Genomic DNA, 22,346 nt, shown 5'->3' on the forward strand with positions numbered 1-22,346 from the left:
CCGACCACGATATGACCTGGTCAGGATCGCTGGTGCGTCGCTACATGGTCGCTGGTGAGCTGTCAATCAGGCAGATCCCACCAGCGACCAGTGACAAGCCACCAGCGACTCGTGGAAACGATGCTGCGCTTGGTAACCAAGGTAAATATCGGGTAACTAAGCAAAATGCTTTGCTTGGTTACCCGATATTTAACCTGGTTACCAGCGCACACCGCTTAGCGCTGGCTCCCTGCACTCGTAGTCAGGGTACACATCGGGTTACTAAGCAAAGCGCTTCGCTTAGTTAACCGATGTGTACTCTGGCTACGTGTGCAGGGAGCAGTGAGCCAGCACTGGCAGCCTGAGAGCAGCGTACGCTAGTAACCAAGGTAAATATCGGGTAACCAAGCAAAGCTTGGTTACCCGATGTGTACCAGTGTCCACAGCTTACAGACGTCGGCTCCCTGCACATTCAAATCGTTGCTCTCTCGCTGTCAAACACAGCGATGGGTGCTTCACAGCGGGAGAGCAACGTCCAAAAAATGAACCAGCACTGTGTGTAACGAGCAGCGATCTCACAGCAGGGGCCAGGTCGCTGCTTAGTGTCATACACAGCGAGATCGCTAATGAGGTCACTGGTACGTCACAAAAACCGTGACTCAGCAGCGATCTCGCTATGTGACAAGTACGCCTAACAGAATAATTAGTAGATTCCCTGGTGGTATAGGGTGATAAAGAAACTTGTTAGTAAAGTCCTTGGCAGTAAAGCTTGGTGAAGGGATTTATATGCCTGGTGGGCTAGGGTGGAGAAGAGGTTTAAGTCAATTTACATTGCACAAGTCCCAACATTATTCTTAGGAACACTCATTTCAAATAATCGTGCAGTCTGAACAGGCCTGTGCTGCCGAGAACAATGGCAGCCTAAGCAGCCCAAAAAACTATTACTGATTGGTCAGTGTTCATCCGAATTGCAGTCAGACTGTCTAAACAGGCCATTAAACAACTGCCGACATGATGCCGGATGTTTAATGTAAATGCACCCTTGTAAATATAGTTCCCGATGGGCTAGGGTGGTGCATAAGTAATATTCTTGGTGTCCTAGAATGTTAATTGGGTTATAAATAAAGTTAGTGTTATTCTAAGGTGGTGCCGGATATCTTAGTTAGGTCCCTGGTCTCTACTGATAGGTTGCTGCTTTTAGAGTCTGACTTTTTCCTTCACCTACATAGAGATGCAGTATATATCTATATCTCTATGTAGCTGAATGGAAAGGACAAAAACCCTCACCGTGGCCCTGATCCACTCCCGCTTTGACTACTGTAACTCTCTATTAATTGGTCCCTCCCTAACTAGACTCTCTCCTCTACAGTCCATCCTTAATGCAGCAGCCAGGGTCACCTATCTGGCTAACCCCTCCTCGGATGCCTCTGCTCTGTGCCAGTCATTGCACTGGCTGCCCATATATCACAGGATCCAATTCAAACTGTTTGTTCTCACCCACAAAGCTCTCCACAGTGCGGCACCCCCTACATCTCCACCCTCCTCTCTGTCTATCACCCCACCCGTTCTCTACGCTCTGCAAATGACTTTCGACTAACATCCACACTAATCCGAACCTCCCACTCCCGGATCCAAGACTTCTTCCGAGCTGCACCAATCCTCTGGAACGCTCTACCCTAAGAAGTTAGGATGAATCACAACTTACTCAGCTTCAGACGTACCCTAAAAACGCATCTTTTTAGGGCGGCCTATCACACTCCCTATCCGAACTAAATTCACATAGTCCCTCCACAACTTCTCAGAACATAACTCCACGTAAAACTCCACCGCACCCAAATACATCTCAAGGTTCTGTCCAACTGGTCCGGAAGCCATTATCTATCCCCCATTTCCTTGAGATGGCTGGATTTTCATTGTAAATAAGCACTTGTACCTTGTCCCCCCCCCATCTCATTGTAGATTGTAAGCTCTCACGAGCAGGGTTGTCTTTTTTCCCTCTAAATATTGTATTTTCTATAACTGTTACTTGTTTGTATATGAACCTTTGAATTGTAAAGTGCTGCGGAATATGTTGGCGCTATAGAAATAAATATTATTATTATTATTATTATTAATAATCTGCTCCTATCTTCTTGCAATACAGGTCAAAATTGCCAAATCCCTCCTGTGTCGCACAGTTTAGGCAGTGGATCAATGGTAGAGCTGCTGTCTATGGACAAAGAGCTCATCACAAGCAATTGCCAAGTTTGCACCTCCCGGCCTGGACACAGGCAATTTAGATAGACCAGTACAAATTCAGTGTGACTAAACAGACAATAATGATGTTATTACCTCCATAGATAAAATTCTTGGGTACTTTGAACCTTTCCGTTACATTTTCTGTAGAAATATAAAATAACACTGAATAAAAGGCTGAAGGAGGAGAAGTGCTCACCAAGACACCGGGGACAGCAGGAGCCGCACGCTATGGACCTGTCATCTCTACATCTTACAGTAATGAGTAGGGAAAAATCACTTACGTGAGAACTCATGAGGAAGGCCAAACACCTGGACTTCACACAATGACAGTGATGTATTCTTCTGTGGGATCACAATGGTCACAAACTGGCCGTGCACCGCCCCACAGTTGAACGAAAATGTTTTTCCAAGGCCAATGGAAGAGACAATCCCACAGCTGTAAACCAAGAGAGAACTATGTAATCTACGCTGATGGCTCATTCTAGTGGTTAACTGGAATAATATAGCTTTAGCAATGACACTTTTAACATTGATTGGCACATGGGATTCATGGAAACTAACATCTTGCCCATCGGATGTGAAAGCAGGAAACACATTACTTCCACCATAAACAATGGACATCTCATGTACATCATTGAGATATCGGAGACCTTTAGTTACTTTACTCTCATAAGCGCAGATTGTGGATGTCATCGATATACCTGATACTTCCACATATACTTTCCTGTGAGTGCACTTAATGGATGTCGTCTATACAGTGTGTCCACCCATATCCTGTCCACCGCCATTAACTTGAGAACGGCGGCAGCTATAGATATAGAAGTGGTGTCTAGATATAGTAAAGTATCCAAGCGCTACTCAATGAAACCACCTATAGCGCCACCTAGTGGAAAACAGCGGAGTTAGCATTTTTATCTCGAAAACGGAACGAGATAGAGAAAAAAAGTGAATTACAAAGTTGTAGGGCATCATCAATTCAATATGAATCGACACCTTGCATACAGAAATGCTATGATATGAAATCCATGACCCCCCCAAACATTGAATGCTGGTCACGCATATGGCGCTCATTTAACATTGATGCTCAAAGTGGCTACCGTCAGCTGCAACGCACATCTGGACTCTGGACAGCATACTGTATCTTGCTGCACGTTGTGCAATATGGTAGGTGACACGTTTGCACAAGCATCTGCGATACGTTGTCGTAGGTCCTGCAATGTTGGTGGAGGGGTCGCATACACCTGCTGTTTGATGTGACCTCACAGAAAGAAGTCCAATGGGGTCAGGTCAGGTGAGCGTGGAGGCCACTCCACACAGCCACCATACCCAATGACTTGTAGGAAGGTCTCCCTGAGGTGTCGCTTCACGTCCGCAGCCTTGTGAGTTTTACACGTTCTAATTATAGCATTTCTGTATGCAAGGTGTCGAATCATATTGAATTGATGATGCTCTACAACTTTGTAATTCACTTTTTTTCTCTATCTTGTTCCATTTTAGAAATAAAAATGCTAACTCCGTTGTTTTCCACCAGGTGGCGCTATAGGTGGTTTCATTGCGTAACGCATGGCTACTTTACTATACCTAGACACCACTTCAATGCCTATAACTGCCGCCGTTCTCAAGTTAATGGTGGTGGACAGGATATGGGTGGACACACTGTATACTGGAGACCTGGAGACCTCTAAATATCTTACTTTCTTGTATGTAAAGTCATTGGATGTTGTCAATGTACCTAAGACCTCTATACATTTTACTTTGGATGTCGTCAATATACCTGGGGTTTTCTTTCCAGTTTGCATTCTTTCCCACGTGAATTTCAGCTCCATCAAGAGCGTTGGCGCAACAATATTCTCTGTTTGTGATGGCAACAAAGGTAATAATGTGACTAGACATTAAATCTAGTGTCCACCAAGGTTCGTACTCCACCTTCGTCTCGGTGCATGAGTAAGAGAGTTGACCATCTATTGCTATTCTAGAATAATAGTATCTACCCTTTGTGCTGGATTGAGAGCTTTTTCCTTTTGGTGCCACATTGTGAGCTAGAAAAAATCAAAGTGAATGAGTTTGATATGACGTCCTGAGATATCCAGAATGGTGATAAATTTACAGATAATATAAAAAATAGTTACTGTCAAAAGAAAACACATTCAGTCATGCCTCTGGGTCGGACGCTGAAGGGACACACTTCTACCAGATCAGTGTCACTATAGATTAGGGACACTTACAAGTTAGAAGACTTGTTAGTCTATATCAGAGGTCTCTAACACGCGGCCCGCAGGCCACATGCAGCCCCTCAGGCTGCTTTGTGCAGCCCACAGGCCCCTGGACCCAGTAACGATTGCAGCGGGTGCAGGGTCCACAGCCATCAGAGCTTTATTTCAGATGATCGTTTTGGAGTCAAGCTCTCTCTGCACAACTCAATTCTGCCGCCAGCCAATCAAAGGCAAGCAACTGATGCGTATGACCAGTGGCGTAGCAACTGCTTTTGCCGCCCGGGGCGGGCGTCAAATTTGCCGCCCCCCTCCTTTGGCCGTCTATAATCCAGAAACCTTCAAAAATCCAGAAAGACATCAAAATATTTATTTTTCATGGAACTACAATCAAATATCTAATTGTAGACTGCTGCTATTAGTCCTAGACTTTCACCTTTTTACACACATATGTAGCCCTATCATACACACACACACACACAGCTCTGCTGCATACATACAGACAGACACACGCACACACACAGGTCTCCTACATACATACAGACACACAGCTCTCCTACATACATACAGACACACAGCTCTGCTACATACATACAGACACACACACAGCTCTACTACATACATAAAGACGCACACAGCTCTGCTATATACATACAGACACACACAGCTCTGCTGCATACATACAGACAGACAGCTCTGCTGGATACATATAGACAGACACACACAGCTCTACTGCATACATACAGACACACACAGCTCTGCTGCATACATTCAGACAGACACACACAACTCTGCTACATACATACAGACACACAACTCTGCTGCATATATACAAACAGACACACACACACAACTCTGCTGCATACATAGAGACAGAAACACACACAACTCTGCTGCATACAGACAGACACACACAACTCTGCTGCATAGAGACAGACACACACAACGTTGCTGCATACATACAGACAGACACACAAAACTCTGCTGCATACATACAGACAGACACACACACACAACTCTGCTGCATACATACAGACAGAAACACAAAAATCTGTTGCATACATACACACACAACTCTGCTGCATACATACAGACAGACACACACAGCTTTGCTGCATACATACAGACACACACACACAGAACTCTGCTGCATACATAGAGACAGAAACACACACAACTCTGCTGCATACAGACACACACAACTCTGCTGCATACATACATACAGACACACACAACTCTGCTGCATACAGACAGACACACACAACTCTGCTGCATAGAGACAGACACACACAACGTTGCTGCATACATACAGACAGACACACACAACGTTGCTGCATACATACAGACAGACACACAAAACTCTGCTGCATACATACAGACAGACACACACACAACTCTGCTGCATACATAGAGACAGAAACACACACAACTCTGCTGCATACATACAGACACACACAACTCTGCTGCATACATACAGACACACACAACTCTGCTGCATACAGACAGACACACACAACTCTGCTGCATAGAGACAGACACACACAACGTTGCTGCATACAGACAGACAGACACACAAAACTCTGCTGCATACATACAGACAGACACACAAAACTCTGCTGCATACATACAGACAGACACACACACACACAACTCTGCTGCATACATACAGACAGAAACACAAAAATCTGTTGCATACATACACAACTCTGCTGCATACATACAGACAGACACACACAGCTTTGCTGCATACATACAGACACACACACACACAGAACTCTGCTGCATACATAGAGACAGAAACACACAACTCTGCTGCATACAGACAGACACACACAACTCTGCTGCATACATACATACAGACACACACAACTCTGCTGCATACAGACAGACACACACAACTCTGCTGCATAGAGACAGACACACACAACGTTGCTGCATACATACAGACAGACACACAAAACTCTGCTGCATACATACAGACAGACACACACACAACTCTGCTGCATACATAGAGACAGAAACACACACAACTCTGCTGCATACATACAGACACACACAACTCTGATGCATTCATACAGACACACACAACTCTGCTGCATACAGACAGATACACACAACTCTGCTGCATAGAGACAGACACACACAACGTTGCTGCATACATACAGACAGACACACAAAACTCTGCTGCATACATACAGACAGACACACACAACTCTGCTGCATACATACAGACAGAAACACAAAAATCTGTTGCATACATGCACACACACACAACTCTGCTGCATACATACAGACAGACACACACAGCTTTGCTGCATACATACAGACACACATAACTCTGCTGCATACATACAGACACACACACAACTTTGCTGCATACATACATACAGACAGACACACAACTCTGCTGCATAAATACAGACACACACAACTCTGCTGCATACATACAGACAGACAGACACAACTGTGCTGCATACATATAGACAGAAACACAAAAATCTGCTGCATACATGCAGACACACACACAACTCTGCTGCATACATACAGACACACACAACTCTGCTGCATACATACAGACACACACAACTCTGCTGCATACATACATACAGACAGAAACACACAACTCTGCTGCATACAGACAGACACACACAACTCTGCTGCATACATACAGACACACAACTCTGCTGCATACATACAGACAGACACACACAACTCTGCTGCATACATACAGACAGACACACACAGCTCTAATGCATACATACAGACACACACAACTCTGCTGCATACATACAGACAGACAGACACACACACAACTCTGCTGCATACATACAGACAGACACACACAACTCTGCTGCATACATACAGACACACAACTCTGCTGCATACATACAGACAGACACACACAACTCTGCTGCATACATACAGACACATACAGCTCTAATGCATACATACAGACACACACAACTCTGCTGCATACATACAGACAGACAGACACACACAACTCTGCTGCATACATACAGACAGACACACACAACTCTGCTGCATACAAACAGACACACACAACTCTGCTGCATACATACAGACAGACACACACAACACTGCTGCATACATACAGACAGACACACACAACTCTGCTGCATACATACAGACACACACAACTCTGCTGCGTACATACAGACAGACACGCACAACTTTGCTGCATACATGTAGACACACATATGGCTCTTAGGGGCCCACACACGCAGCTCTGGGGGGCCAGCACATACGGCTCCAGGGGGGGCAGGGCATACACCTGCAGGGGAGGGGGAAAAGCCCATACAGCTCACTGGAACCCATATACCGGGTGGCTTGGAGGGCACATACAGGTCAAGTGGGGGGGAAGGGTTTAGTACCGCTCGGTCACGGAGGAGAGGGGGCCCACACAGCGCCGGAGGGAAGCGCTGTGCTGGGAGTCGCTGGCTGGCACTGCACCTCCTTCATCTGTGTGACTGAGCAGGATGCTGCATGGTAGCTCCGCCCACAGATGAAGCTCAAACCAGGAGGACGCACCGAACGCTGTGGTCTGTGCGCCTTAAAGAGACGGCAGCCACAGTTTCCTGCCTAGCACTGCGGTCCCCGGAACTCGGACCGGGGGCAGCAGAACTGAAGGCGAGTGGCCAAAATGCCGCCCACCTGACACGTGCCGCCTTGGGCGGACCGCCCCCCTCTGCCCCCCCTTTGCTACGCCACTGAGTATGACCTTAGTTGCTTGCCTGTGATTGGCTAGTGGCTTCTATGGCTTCTATAGAGAACTTGACATGAAGCACTGACAGTGGCTGTGATTGTTACTGAGCCCAAGTGCCTGTGGGTTTCATGAAGCAAAGAGGAAAGAGGACATCAAGGGAATGGAGAACAGGTGAGAAAATTTTTTTGAAGTTTTGGTGTGTGTGGCCCGCTTAGGCTGCACAGGTCAGGGTGTGTGTGTGTGTGTGTGTGTGAAGAATGGCACAACAGGGGACTAGTATTGTGTATGTGAAGAATGGCACAACAGGGGACTAGTATTGTGTATGTGAAGAATGGCACAACAGTGGACCAGGATTGTACGCGCGCTAAGAATCGCACAACAGGGGACTAGGATTGTGTGTGTGCCAAGAATGGAACAACAGGGGACCAGGATTGTGTGTGTGTGTGTGTGTGTGTGGGAAGAATGGCACAACAGGGGATAAGGATGGGACATTATTACAAGAAGAAGTCCAGTAAAGGGGACATTACTACAAGAAGAGGACCTGCAGGGCCACATTGCTACAATTTGGGCACATTACTATAGGATGGGCACAAAGATGGGGCACATTACTACAGGATGATGACAAGGATGGGCATAGGCTATCCCTAACTTCTGGGATACTTCTGATGGTGGAGAGGCCGGAGTCTCCTTCCCGGCTTTGCTCTTGACCAGTCGTGATCTGATTCCCCCTCCCTTCAGAGAGCAACGGAACAGGAATGTGATAAAATCCACAGATAAAGACAGATAAGGGAAAACCAAAACTCTGTCACACAACACACACACACACAAAGGGAAAGGCAATGAGAGGTTCAGGAGGAAAAACAAGAGCAGGAAGGAAGCTACAAAACAACAGGGGTAAACTAAACTCTACAACCACACCAAATAAAAAGCATAACGTTCACCAGTAAGTCATGGAAACCACAACTCGCAGACCAACGTAGAATAAACTATAATTGGCATAGGTAGAAGAGTTTCACCAGCATAAATAGGAGGAGAGCAGATGTGATAGGCCTCCCCACAACCAAAGGTGCAAGCAGACCAGCAGAGATCAACTCTTGCTAGCCTGCCTATGAATCAGAACAGCAAGTTTACACCCGAGTCTGCCTGTGCTGATCCCAGACACCAGAGAAACCATCGGGCAGAGTGTCAAAATCTGCAATTTGAACAGAGCCCAAAGCTGGTGAGGATGGGGCGTTCGTTACCTGGAGTAGAATTTTCCTCAATTGCGCTAATTTCCGATTCCCAAAGTCCTGTAAGAAGCAGAATAATTAAATCCTGAAGAATGATGCTCCATTTCCAGTACTGACGACTTCTCCGATATTGATCTAGATTTATCCCGTGTCCATGTAGATAAGAGGGTTCACACCTCGATATTCGGATTTAAACTTGCTCACATTTTTTGGGTGATATTTTTTCTACTTTTCAGCTATTTTGTATACAGAATAAGATAAACCCATATTCTTCTTCATATATGAAGAAAAAAATTCTGAAGGCTCAAGAGATTGTCACATAAAAACATTTGATAAATGTGTGATGGGATGATTGCTCAGGGTCAGGCTACTGAAACCCTCACTGATCACAATGATGGGGCTCCCAAATTTCCTTTGTAAACGGAGCAGTTGTGAGGATGTGCGACCACCGTCCATAAACATTGTGTCCACCCATATCCTGTCCACCGCCATTAACTTGAGAACGGCAGCAGCTATAGGCATATAAGTGGTGTCTAGGTATAGTAAAGTAGCCATGCGCTACGCAATGAAACCACCTATAGCGCCACCTGGTGGAAAACAACGGCGTTAGCATTTTTATTTTGAAAACAGAATGAGATAGAGAAAAAAAAGTGAATTACAAAGTTGTAGGGCATCATCAATTCAATATGAATCGACACCTTGCATATAGAAATACTATGATTAGAACATGTAAAACTCACAAGGCTGCGGACGTGAAGCGATACCTCATGGAGACCTTCCTACAAGTCATTGGGTATGGTGGCTGTGTGGAGTGGCCTCTACGCTCACCTGACCTGACCCCATTGGACTTCTTGCGTGAGGTCACATCAAACAGCAGGTGTATGCGACCCCTCCACCAACATTGCAGGACCTACGACGATGTACCACAGATGCTTGTGCAAACGTGTCACCTACCATATTGCACAGCGTGCAGCAAGATACAGTATGCTGTCCAGAGTCCAGATGTGCATTGCAGCTGACGGGGGCCACTTTGAGCAACAAAGTTAAATGAGCGCCATATGCGTGACCAGCATTCAATGTTTTGGGGGGTCATAGGTTTCATATCATAGCATTTCTGTATGCAAGGTGTCGATTTATATTGAATTGATGATGCCTACAACTTTGTAATTCACTTTTTTTCTCTGTCTCGTTCCGTTTTCAAGATAAAAATGCTAACTCCGTTGTTTTCCACCAGGTGGCGCTATAGGTGGTTTCATTGCGTAGCACATGGCTACTTTACTAAACCTAGACACCACTTCTATGCCTATAGCTGCCGCTGTTCTCACGTTAATGGCGGTGGACAGGATATGGGTGGACACACTGTATAAGCAATTGTGACGCCCCTGGACTATCAGGTCGTCACAGGGTATTGCACAATTTTCCTTTCTGTGCAGTATCCATCTCTTCCTTGGTTCCAGGTGCCACCCAATGATGTTGAAAACACCAGCATGCAAATCTCAGTCACACACACATCAGTGGGTAGGTCCAGTGGAGAAAGGGCCGCCCACCTAAAAGTCAGGCAGACTGGTGGGAGGTGACTGGGCAGTGGTTGGCAGGGGAGCAAGGAGAGTAGTAGCTCTCAAGTAGCTCTCAGGGGGAGAGCAGGCTGGGGAGTTGGAGCTCCCAGGACAGCGAGCAGCAGCCCTCATGGTGTGAGGGACTGAGGGGTAGAAGCTCCTGGAAGGTTGGACTAGACTGGAACACAGCAGAGCAATATCATTGGGAACGGTCACATGGACGGGCTCCCCTTCTGAGCGGCATTGGTACTGCAGGAGTTTTGGTTTAACTACAGTCTATGTGTTTACTGGCCTTCCAAAGCAGCACCAACCTCATCCAGCACCACGACTACCAACTGTGAGTTCCCTGCTCTCTGCCTCCCAAACCTACATCCCGCGGCTTCCCCTACCATCACCGAGTCCCGGGGCATTCCCCCTACCCGTGGAGGGTCCCAACACTTGGCTGCCCACTCCATCGCCCCCGTGTACTCCCAACTGCAGCGGTGGTACTCCACCTTACCACACACCACGGGTGGCGTTACAAACTCTGAACACAATCCCTTGTAAATACCCCCTTCATTTGAGTGGCCGCACGACCCCCGGGTCCGGACGCCCCTCGAGCCACCGCGGATCCGGATCCGAGCAGCTCAGCTGCTGACACGGGGGCGGCACACCTCGACTATAGCAGTGGCCGCACATGCTCAGTGACGATCCATTCACACTGAGAAAGTTGGCGACTCTGTTCAGCCAAGGTCTCAGTGGTGTAGCCCCCAGCGATCACACATCAACCCCCTTTATCTTGTGGATAGTTGGAGCTTTCTGAATTCTCAGACAAACAGTCCAAACAAATCTGCCAACCTATAGATATGTCCCCAGTGTACACCACAACCAGAGATGGGGTACTCATGACACGTTATGGTGAAGACTTGGAAACAGGAGAATGAGGAGGTGCTGTGAAGCCCCACAGGTGTTGTATCGGTGCATACCTTCAGGGACTCCACGTAGCTGGTGCTGGTCACAGGTAGGGAATCTTCAGTTTTGATCGTGACGCCACTCTCAGTATTGCGGTCAGTGGGGACCGCCACTGCAGGTTAGGGGACGCCTGGGGCTGATGGTGGGTGCAGTCGGATGTAGTAGCCTCCTGAGAGTGAGGCAAGCCCCAGGGCCCGGTGTGGGTTTGTAGTACCACAAGTCGCAGAATAACTCAAACACAGTCTAAAAGTCTTTCAATGTGTTTACTCACTGTTGGGAGGTCACGGTGAGATGCCCGGGCGACACTGTGATAACCAGGTGGAACCAGGAATTCCAGGAGGCCGTTCTGAGGGTAGCTGTCCACTCGCCTTCCTTGCACCCCTTCTGTTTTGGGAGGGTCCTTTGCTGGAAGCGTGGTAGGACCCCTCCAGGGAAGCTGTTACCACCCTGCTCCCCTCTCTCTGGCTCGTCTGCCGGCAGCGTGGCCTTGGTGGGATAGCTTCTGGCCCTGTCCCCTTATGGGCCTGGTGATTGCTGCTTGGCTCAAGCTCTGTGTAGTCGTGGTGAGGGCATGAAGTACCCCCCCCCACCTGTAGGTTAAGCAGCTCTGGATGATCTGCTGCCTGTACTGGGGACCTAGTTCCCCTTGTGTGCTCGGATACCGGGATCTCCGTACTCAGCCACCCTTCTCTCTGGATGCTCTTCAGGCCGACCCACAGTACTCCGTTCTCCTCCGCTTTCAGCTACAGCACTCCTCAGGACCTGTCTGCACGAGAGCTTCTCTGCTCCCCTCCATACACTTCAACTTCTTCCTCTCGACTCCCTCTTCCTCTCTCTCTCTGCCCTGCTTCCTAGCAACTAGCCCCTGAACACACCCCCAGCTGGGAATTGAAAGTTAACTCCTGGCTACTCAAGGGTCCCCTCTGGTAATGTGGGAGGCCTGGTCACTATATGTTTGTGTGTGCACCTCATCCTGGCCTTTGGAAATTACCTGGAAGCATTGTCCCCGCATGGGTGCAATACTCTGTGGTGCCTGACCAGGTCAGGGGCGCCACATTCCCCCTTAGTTATCATCAGCACGTCCTCGGGCTGCAAAGACAAGAGAAAAAGGTAAATACAAACTTTTCCCACACAGGGGCAATTAATTACATTTAAACATGCCAGGTACCATTCCACCACCAACCACCCACATGTCCGAACCCCACCCAAAAACCTCCAGGAGGTAGGTCGCCGGTCCTTTTGGTGACCAGGTCTGGGCCATCACATTCCCCAGACCTTTCCTCCAATCTTCCTCTCCTGAGGAGAGTGGTGTAAGGTAGGCCCCATAAACAGGCGTACCCGCTTCCGAGTGTTGGAGGGCAGGCCCCATAAACAGGCGTGCCCCCTTGTTGGTGCAGAGCCATGCCCCTCAACAGGCAGACTCTGTGGTTGATACCAAGAAGGCAACTTTGTACAATGCAAAAGTTTGTGGTTAAAGCCAGTTCATAACCAGTGGTCTAACATTTTAAGGAGGTCTCACAATAGTCCTTGTGGGCACATTTCGCTTAAACGTTACTTAACTGTAAACAGGTTAAACATTACATTTCATACAGTCACTTTGAACTAAACTGTACTTTCTCTATAGCGTAATGGGAGCTGACCAAAGTTGCTGCGGGTTGATCTACGCAGTACTATACTGTCATCTGTCTGAGGTTGTGTCCTCCCACCCGATGTATGTGTCTCAATGTGAATAATGGGTGTACTGGGTATTGATACCAATGCGTGGTTTTCTGCTTCAGCTACATTTGGCACTTCTAGGTTCTGAACAGGCTCTTCTGGGTCTCTTACTTCTCTAGATTGAGTGAATGTAATGACTGGAATAACAACGGCTCCATTGTATTGAGGCCAACTTGCTGGAAAATCTCCAAGCGCCGTATGGATCATCCTTTCTTTTGGTCCTTGAACTGGCAAAAGGTTGGGAATTTCTTCAGGGATTCTTAGTTGTTCAGGACATTTCTTTAAGCGATCTCTAGAAACGACAGCTGTTGTTTTTCCTCCATCTTTGCTGATAAGGCATGTCTTTTCATTGCTAAGCGTTGATGGTAATACGGTGTAGGGTTCTTCTTCCCAATGATTGTCAAGTTTATGACGCCTTCTCTTTCCTTTGAGAACTATGTCTCCTGGCATCAAAGGAACAGCAGGTGCTTTTCGATTGTAGGCCTTTTCTTGTTTCTCACGCTGCTGAGTCAGGCTTCGCTCCACACACTCTTGTACTTTCTTGTATTGGGCTTGGCGGTTGGAATCCCAATCAGCACCTTGTAGATGGTCTTCAGGGGTCTCAACTCCCATTTCCAGATCTACTGGCAATCTCCCTGGTCTGGCCCTCATCAGGTATGCCGGTGTGCAGTTCGTGGAACTCACAGGGATGTTGTTATACATGTCCACTAGATCGGGCAGTTTTTCCGGCCACTGACTTCGTTCTTCTAGTGGGAGCGTCTTCAGAAGGTCGAGAATGATGTGGTTCATCTTCTCACACATGCCATTGGTCTGAGGATGGTAAGGCGTAGTACGGATCTTCTGGCAGCCGTATAGGTTACAAAACTCCTTAAACACTTCAGCTTCAAAGGCTGGCCCTTGGTCAGTGAGCACTTGATCTGGATAGCCATGTGGTCGACAGAAGTGTGTCTGGAAAGCTTTGGCTGCAGTTTGACCTGTCAAGTCCTTGACTGGTACTACCACCAGGAATCTGGAGTAGTGGTCAACCATAGTGAGAGCGTAGTTGTAGCCTTGTCTGCTGGGTGCCAACTTTACATGGTCCAGGGCCACGATCTCCAGGGGCCGTTTAGTTTGGATTGGCTGGAGTGGTGCTCTCTGGCTGGGCTGGTCTTTTCTTCTAAGATTGCAGGGCCCGCAGTTTCGACACCACTTCTCTAGGGCAGATCTCATGCCCACCCAGTAGAATCTTACTTTAAGTAGGGCCTCCAGTTTCTTCCAACCAAAGTGGCCTGCACCATTGTGATAGGCTTCTAGCACCATCCTCGTATCCTTCTGTGGTACAATCACTTGCCACACCTTCTCATGCGTCCTCGGGTCAATGATGCTCCTGTAAAGTTTGTCTTGATAGATGAATAATCGACCCCTCTCCTTCCATAGGTACTGTGCCTCAGGTGGGGCTCCTTTGTCAAGGCTGGCGCCAGGCTGGCTGATCAGTTTCTTTACCAAGCCTACCGCTGGATCATTTTCCTGGGTCTCCTTCCAGTTGTAGTGAGGTAGTGGGTTCAGGGTCACCTCTTGGCGGTTGGCACGCGACTGCCGACACTGTTTTGCTCCATGGCGATGGAACGCTGGCAGCTCAATCTCTTCAAGATCATCTTCATCTTCCCCCTCGTCTGCTAGGTGAGGCATCCTGGACAGAGCATCTGCGTTGCCGTTCTTGCGGCCAGCTCGATACTTGACAGTAAAGTCATAATTCGCCAGTCGGGCTACCCAACGCTGCTCCATGGCACCCAATTTAGCAGTATCCAAGTGGGTCAGGGGGTTGTTGTCCGTGAAGACAGTGAATTTGGTGGCTGCCAGGTAGTGTTTGAACCGCTCTGTGATAGCCCATACCATGGCCAGGAACTCTAGCTTGAATGAGCTATAATTCTCTGGGTTTCTTTCGGTAGGCCTGAGCTTCCTGCTGGCGTAAGCAATCACACGCTCTTTGCCTCCCTGCACCTGTGAAAGCACTGCTCCCAGTCCCACATTACTGGCATCGGTGTACAGTACGAATGGCAGACCGTAGTCAGGGTAGGCTAGGATCTCTTCACCCGTCAAGGCCCCTTTCATTTGTCTGAAGGAGTGTTCTTCTGCTTCTCCCCAGTGAAATGGCGGGCCGGAGATCTTTCCTTTCTTCTTTGGGTGGCCTACCAGGAGCTCTTGCAAAGGCGCTGCCATTTTCGTGTAGCCCTTGATGAACCTTCTGTAGTAGCCTACCAAGCCAAGGAACTGACGTACCTCCCGGACGGTAGTAGGTGTGGGCCATTCCTGGATGACTGTGACCTTCTCTGGGTCCGGTGCTACTCCTTCTGCACTGACCACGTGACCTAGGTACTGGACCTTTGGCTTCAGTAGATGGCACTTGGATGGTTTCAGCTTCATTCCATATCGGGATAGTGCTTCAAAGACTTCAGCCAGGTGTTTCAGGTGGTCCTCATAGGTCTTGGAGTACACGATGACATCATCCAGGTAGAGCAGGACGGTTTCAAAGTTGAGGTGCCCTAGGCAGCATTCCATAAGCCTCTGGAAGGTCCCGGGGGCATTGCAGAGTCCAAATGGCATGCTGTTGAACTCACAGAGGCCCATTGGGGTGGTGAAGGCCGTCTTCTCCCGATCTTCTTCTGCTACAGATACTTGCCAGTAGCCACTAGTAAGATCTAGGGTAGAAAAGTAGTTAGAGGCTTTCAAGGCAGCGAGGGATTCCTCTATCCTTGGCAAAGGGTAGGCATCCTTGTGTGTTATCTGATTTATCCGTCTGTAATCCACACACATCCTCATCGTGCCATCCTTCTTTCTTACCAGGACCAGAGGAGCTGCCCAGGGGCTACAACTGTCCCTTATGACGCCTGCCTCCTTCATGTCCTTCAGCATGTCCTTTGTACGCTGGTAATGGGCTGGTGGAATAGGCCTATGTCTTTCCTTAATGGGAGGGTGACTGCCCGTGGGTATGTGATGTTGCACCCCCTTGATCCTACCGAAGTCTAGTGGGTTCTTACTAAAGACCTGCTCATATTCCTGCACGACCCTGTAAACCCCATGTTTCTGGTAGTCGGGTGTAGAGTCAGTCCCCACGTGTAGTTTCTGACACCAATCCTCTAACCGCTTTTGGGAGGTCTCGTCCTCTGCTGAGTCAGCTTGTGTCAGGGGACCTACAGGTGTTATGGCGTCATCTGAGCATGTAAACAGTTTGGCTATGGTAGCGTACCTTGGTAGTCTGGCTTCCTCCTCCCCACAGTTCAGCACTCGTACAGGCACTCGTCCCTTGTGTACATCAACTACCCCCCTGGCTACCAGAATCGTGGGCCAGTGGTCTGAATGAGTGGGCTCTAGTACAGCCTGGTAATCTTGTCCTCTGAGACCTACCGCTGCTCTACACCACATCATCATTTCACTCCGTGGGGGTATCACAATGGGGTTAGCATCCATCACCCGTACACTACCAATCTCACCGCCAGTCTGTTTTACCTGTTGCTTCCTCAGAATGATTCGGATCTCCTTTTGCAAGGCTCTTTGCGACCTGCCGTCAGCACCTTCAACAATCTGGTGAAGCAACAACAACACTTCCCCTAGGCAATTTTCTATGACATTAGTGCCTAAAATCATTTGCGGGTTCCTTTCTCTAACATCAGTGTCAACAACAATCAGTCCTTGTCCCTTCATTTCTTGCCTTCCCACCTTTATGGTTACCTCTTTGACCCCGATCTGGTCTATAGGTTGTCCGTTGGCAGCATAGATGGTGAGGGAGGGGTCCGGTGGTCGGAGATCGTCGTCCGACCAAAACCTCCGATAAAGGACATACGGGATCGTGGTGACCTGAGAGCCGGTGTCTAATAATGCCGGGGTAGGGATCCCGTCCAAGACGATGGACAGGACAGGACGTCCACCCACGTACTGATCATAGCAGCGACTTGGGCCTGATCTTCTTAATCCTGAGGACTGGCCCTCGGCCCCAGGTTTGACTCGTTTAAAGGACAGGCCCTTGCATAGTGACCTGCCTTCTGGCAACGACGACAGATGGGTTGTCCAGCTGAGTCATAGCGATCACTGCTCCTGCCTCGAGTTGGGGGACCCCTTCTCCTCCGCATCCAAGGGACGTCCTCTGGGTTGTCGGCTAGCAGGATCTGATGAGGGACTTTGGTCTCTGAGGGCAACTGCATTGCTTTCAGGATTTGTGCGACGTCCTTAGTGAGCTGCTGCACTTGGGAGGATAGCGTACTTATGGTCTCTGCTGGCGCATTGAGTCCTTTTGCAGTCATCAGGGCCTGCGTGGAGGATTCCGCTCCTGCTGCCGTGGAACTGGCAGGGTCTGTGTCCACAGGGGGTTGGAGTGCTTTCACTGCCCGGTCTTTCAGAATGGCAAAGTCCACGTCGGGGTGTTCTAGGGACCACAGCTTCATCTGCTTCCCATCCTCAGGAGAGCGCAGGCCCCGCAGGAATTGTTCCTTCATCATCCGGTTTCCTTCCTGGTCACTGACAGGGTCCACCAGCTTGAGAGCCCGTAGTGCAGCCTGCAGCCTGAGGGCATAGTCTCTTATACTATCTTGGGGCTTCTGACGGCAGTGATAGAAGTCCGTTCTCAGCTCTCCCTCCGTGCGGTGTTCAAAAGCAGCTGCTAGTTTGGCAAAGATGGTCTCAACAGAGCTCCGGTCATCATTGGCCCAGGACTCAGCTTCCAATTCTGCTGCTCCAGTCAATTGTCCCAGCACCACAGCGGCCCTCTGTTTACCAGTCATCGCGTGCATGTCTAGCAGGGTGTTGATCTTTTTCTTAAACCCGGTCAGCGTGTCTATTTTACCGGCGTATTGAGGCAGCCATTGCGCCCCTGGGGCATACAACAAGGACACTGGCATTATGGGGGCGACTTCGGCCGGCGCAGCTGCGACCGCGGCACCGGCACCAGGCGCTGCGGCGTCCAGCGCGACAGGGGCTGGCATCGCTTGGGCTGCGTCGCCCTGACCAGGGGCATTACCTCCTGCAGCGTCCATTTTTCTTCAAAAATCTGCGCGCTCCCTTTCCACTTCCGGGGTCAGTACGCTCTCTGAGTTGTGGGGATTCTGGGGCGGCCACACCTCTTCGTGGGCGGTGCTCTTCTCCCTCGCGCGGGCTGCAGCGCGCGCTTTCGAAGATGGCAATATGGCGGCGGTTCAATTTTTGCGGTCGGACCTCTGAGGCACACGGTCACCTGTCTGAACAGGTCTAGTCCTTATCCTGTTCGTGACGCCAGATGTGAAGCCCCACAGGTGTTGTATCGGTGCATACCTTCAGGGACTCCACGTAGCTGGTGCTGGTCACAGGTAGGGAATCTTCAGTTTTGATCGTGACGCCACTCTCAGTATTGCGGTCAGTGGGGACCGCCACTGCAGGTTAGGGGACGCCTGGGGCTGATGGTGGGTGCAGTCGGATGTAGTAGCCTCCTGAGAGTGAGGCAAGCCCCAGGGCCCGGTGTGGGTTTGTAGTACCACAAGTCGCAGAATAACTCAAACACAGTCTAAAAGTCTTTCAATGTGTTTACTCACTGTTGGGAGGTCACGGTGAGATGCCCGGGCGACACTGTGATAACCAGGTGGAACCAGGAATTCCAGGAGGCCGTTCTGAGGGTAGCTGTCCACTCGCCTTCCTTGCACCCCTTCTGTTTTGGGAGGGTCCTTTGCTGGAAGCGTGGTAGGACCCCTCCAGGGAAGCTGTTACCACCCTGCTCCCCTCTCTCTGGCTCGTCTGCCGGCAGCGTGGCCTTGGTGGGATAGCTTCTGGCCCTGTCCCCTTATGGGCCTGGTGATTGCTGCTTGGCTCAAGCTCTGTGTAGTCGTGGTGAGGGCATGAAGTACCCCCCCCCACCTGTAGGTTAAGCAGCTCTGGATGATCTGCTGCCTGTACTGGGGACCTAGTTCCCCTTGTGTGCTCGGATACCGGGATCTCCGTACTCAGCCACCCTTCTCTCTGGATGCTCTTCAGGCCGACCCACAGTACTCCGTTCTCCTCCGCTTTCAGCTACAGCACTCCTCAGGACCTGTCTGCACGAGAGCTTCTCTGCTCCCCTCCATACACTTCAACTTCTTCCTCTCGACTCCCTCTTCCTCTCTCTCTCTGCCCTGCTTCCTAGCAACTAGCCCCTGAACACACCCCCAGCTGGGAATTGAAAGTTAACTCCTTCTGGCTACTCAAGGGTCCCCTCTGGTAATGTGGGAGGCCTGGTCACTATATGTTTGTGTGTGCACCTCATCCTGGCCTTTGGAAATTACCTGGAAGCATTGTCCCCGCATGGGTGCAATACTCTGTGGTGCCTGACCAGGTCAGGGGCGCCACAGTGCAAACGCTGAAGCGCCCACATACGTTACTTTTACCAGCACAGAAATTCATGATACGTGTCCTCCGATCTTACCTCCGATATCAGGCTTCATTTCTAGTCTGATGGAAAAATCTGCAACAATAGACGACATTGTAGAGTTAGAAACGGAGGAAGCAAATATCTCCACGAGGTCTACACAGACTAATATACAACAATAGAAATAATACTGTCATACTGTTTCCAGAAAATACCACTATATATTGCAATAGATTGTCCACGCAATGAAGGAATATAATGGCCAGACAATATCTTCAGAATACCACCATATAGTGGTAATATACTGACCACACAGGATACAATGTCCAAAAATGCAGGGCCGGCTCCAGGTTTTTGTGGGCCCCGGGCGGAAGAGTCTCACTGGGCCCCATCCACACGCAGACACGCACACACACATACAGACATACGCGTAACATATACATATTTGAAGACAAACTCACAAAAATACTTATAAACAGACAAATCTATAGTCATACACACTGACATACATAGATACACATCATTGTATACAGACACATACCCGCTTGTCTCCATCCAGCTCCTCCTAGACATGTGGCTGTGCTGCATGATGGTCGTAACAGACATGGCTGTGCACAGAGCACACTGACACTGCTGTATATACATCACAGGAGGGGCAGGGGGTATAGACATTACTGGGGGGCATAGATGTTACTGGAGTAGCAAACAGCTCTGGGGGTATACACATTACTGGGGTGGGTTGCACATACGGCTCTGGGGGGCTGCACACATGGCTATGGGGGGGGCGCACGCACAGCTCTAATCCATACATACCCACTCACACAGCTCTGCTACACACACCCCTTGATAGCACTTTTGCACACCTCTGCTGCATATGTACAGACACAAACACACACACAGCTCTGCTGCATATATACACATCACTGCTGACCGAAGACTATATACACACAGCTTTGCTGCACACATCTCTGCTACGCTGCCCAAACGGCACATAGTCATAAAGCTCTGCTGCCCAGAGTAAATACACACTCTGCTGCCCAAAGAGTATATATACACACAGCTCTGCTGCAGACACACACTCGGCTCTGCTCCACCCAGACACACACTCGGCTCTGCTTCACCCAGACACACACTCGGCTCTGCTGCAGACACACACTCGGCTCTGCTTCACCCGGACACACACTCGGCTCTGCTTCACCCAGACACACACTCGGCTCTGCTTCACCCAGACACACACTCGGCTCTGCTTCACCCGGACACACACTCGGCTCTGCTTCACCCGGACACACACTCGGCTCTGCTTCACCCAGACACACACTCGGCTCTGCTTCACCCAGACACACACTCGGCTCTGCTTCACCCAGACACACACTCGGCTCTGCTTCACCCGGACACACACTCGGCTCTGCTTCACCCGGACACACACTCGGCTCTGCTTCACCCGGACACACACTCGGCTCTGCTTCACCCGGACACACACTCGGCTCTGCTTCACCCAGACACACACTCGGCTCTGCTTCACCCAGACACACACACTCGGCTCTGCTTCACCCAGACACACACACTCGGCTCTGCTCCACCCAGACACACACTCGGCTCTGCTTCACCCAGACACACACTCGGCTCTGCTTCACCCAGACACACACTCGGCTCTGCTTCACCCAGACACACACTCGGCTCTGCTTCACCCAGACACACACTCGGCTCTGCTTCACCCAGACACACACTCGGCTCTGCTTCACCCAGACACACACTCGGCTCTGCTCCACCCAGACACACACTCGGCTCTGCTTCACCCAGACACACACTCGGCTCTGCTTCACCCAGACACACACTCGGCTCTGCTTCACCCAGACACACACACTCGGCTCTGCTTCACCCAGACACACACACTCGGCTCTGCTCCACCCAGACACACACTCGGCTCTGCTTCACCCAGACACACACTCGGCTCTGCTTCACCCAGACACACACTCGGCTCTGCTTCACCCAGACACACACTCGGCTCTGCTCCACCCAGACACACACTCAGCTCTGCTTCACCCAGACACACACTCGGCTCTGCTTCACCCAGACACACACTCGGCTCTGCTTCACCCAGACACACACTCGGCTCTGCTTCACCCAGACACACACTTACTGTTGTAGTTATCTCCTTTTAATGCAAGGGGTTTTAGATTATGATGGGACATGATCTGAGACATGTGCAAACGCGGCTCTGGGGGCCCCACACACTCGGCTCTGGGGGGCCCCACACACGCGGCTCTGGGGGACAGCACATAGTTGGGGGCCAGGACATACATCTCAGGGGGAAAAAAGCCCTTGCAGCTCACTGGGGCCCATAAATCGGGGGGCAGGGAGGGTTGTAGAACATACCACTCAAATCACTGTGGAGAGGGG

At 49.7% G+C, this 22,346-nt stretch overlaps 1 protein-coding gene across 1 annotated transcript in view; it reads right to left on the reverse strand.

Moving 5' to 3' along the window:
* Positions 1 to 22,346, reverse strand: part of LOC142250008 (uncharacterized) — a 94,817-nt gene that overhangs the window by 58,212 nt on the left and 14,259 nt on the right. Inside the window, exons 5-9 of the mRNA XM_075322073.1 lie at positions 20,004 to 20,042; positions 9,393 to 9,440; positions 3,992 to 4,256; positions 2,499 to 2,653; positions 2,311 to 2,358 (exon numbers count right to left, since the gene is read on the reverse strand). Coding sequence (XP_075178188.1) covers positions 2,311 to 2,358; positions 2,499 to 2,653; positions 3,992 to 4,256; positions 9,393 to 9,440; positions 20,004 to 20,042 — 555 coding nt within the window. The remainder of the gene's footprint in view (positions 1 to 2,310; positions 2,359 to 2,498; positions 2,654 to 3,991; positions 4,257 to 9,392; positions 9,441 to 20,003; positions 20,043 to 22,346) is intronic.

This window comes from Anomaloglossus baeobatrachus, chromosome 8, assembly GCF_048569485.1.
Source record: "Anomaloglossus baeobatrachus isolate aAnoBae1 chromosome 8, aAnoBae1.hap1, whole genome shotgun sequence".
NCBI classification, from domain to species: Eukaryota; Metazoa; Chordata; class Amphibia; order Anura; family Aromobatidae; genus Anomaloglossus; species Anomaloglossus baeobatrachus.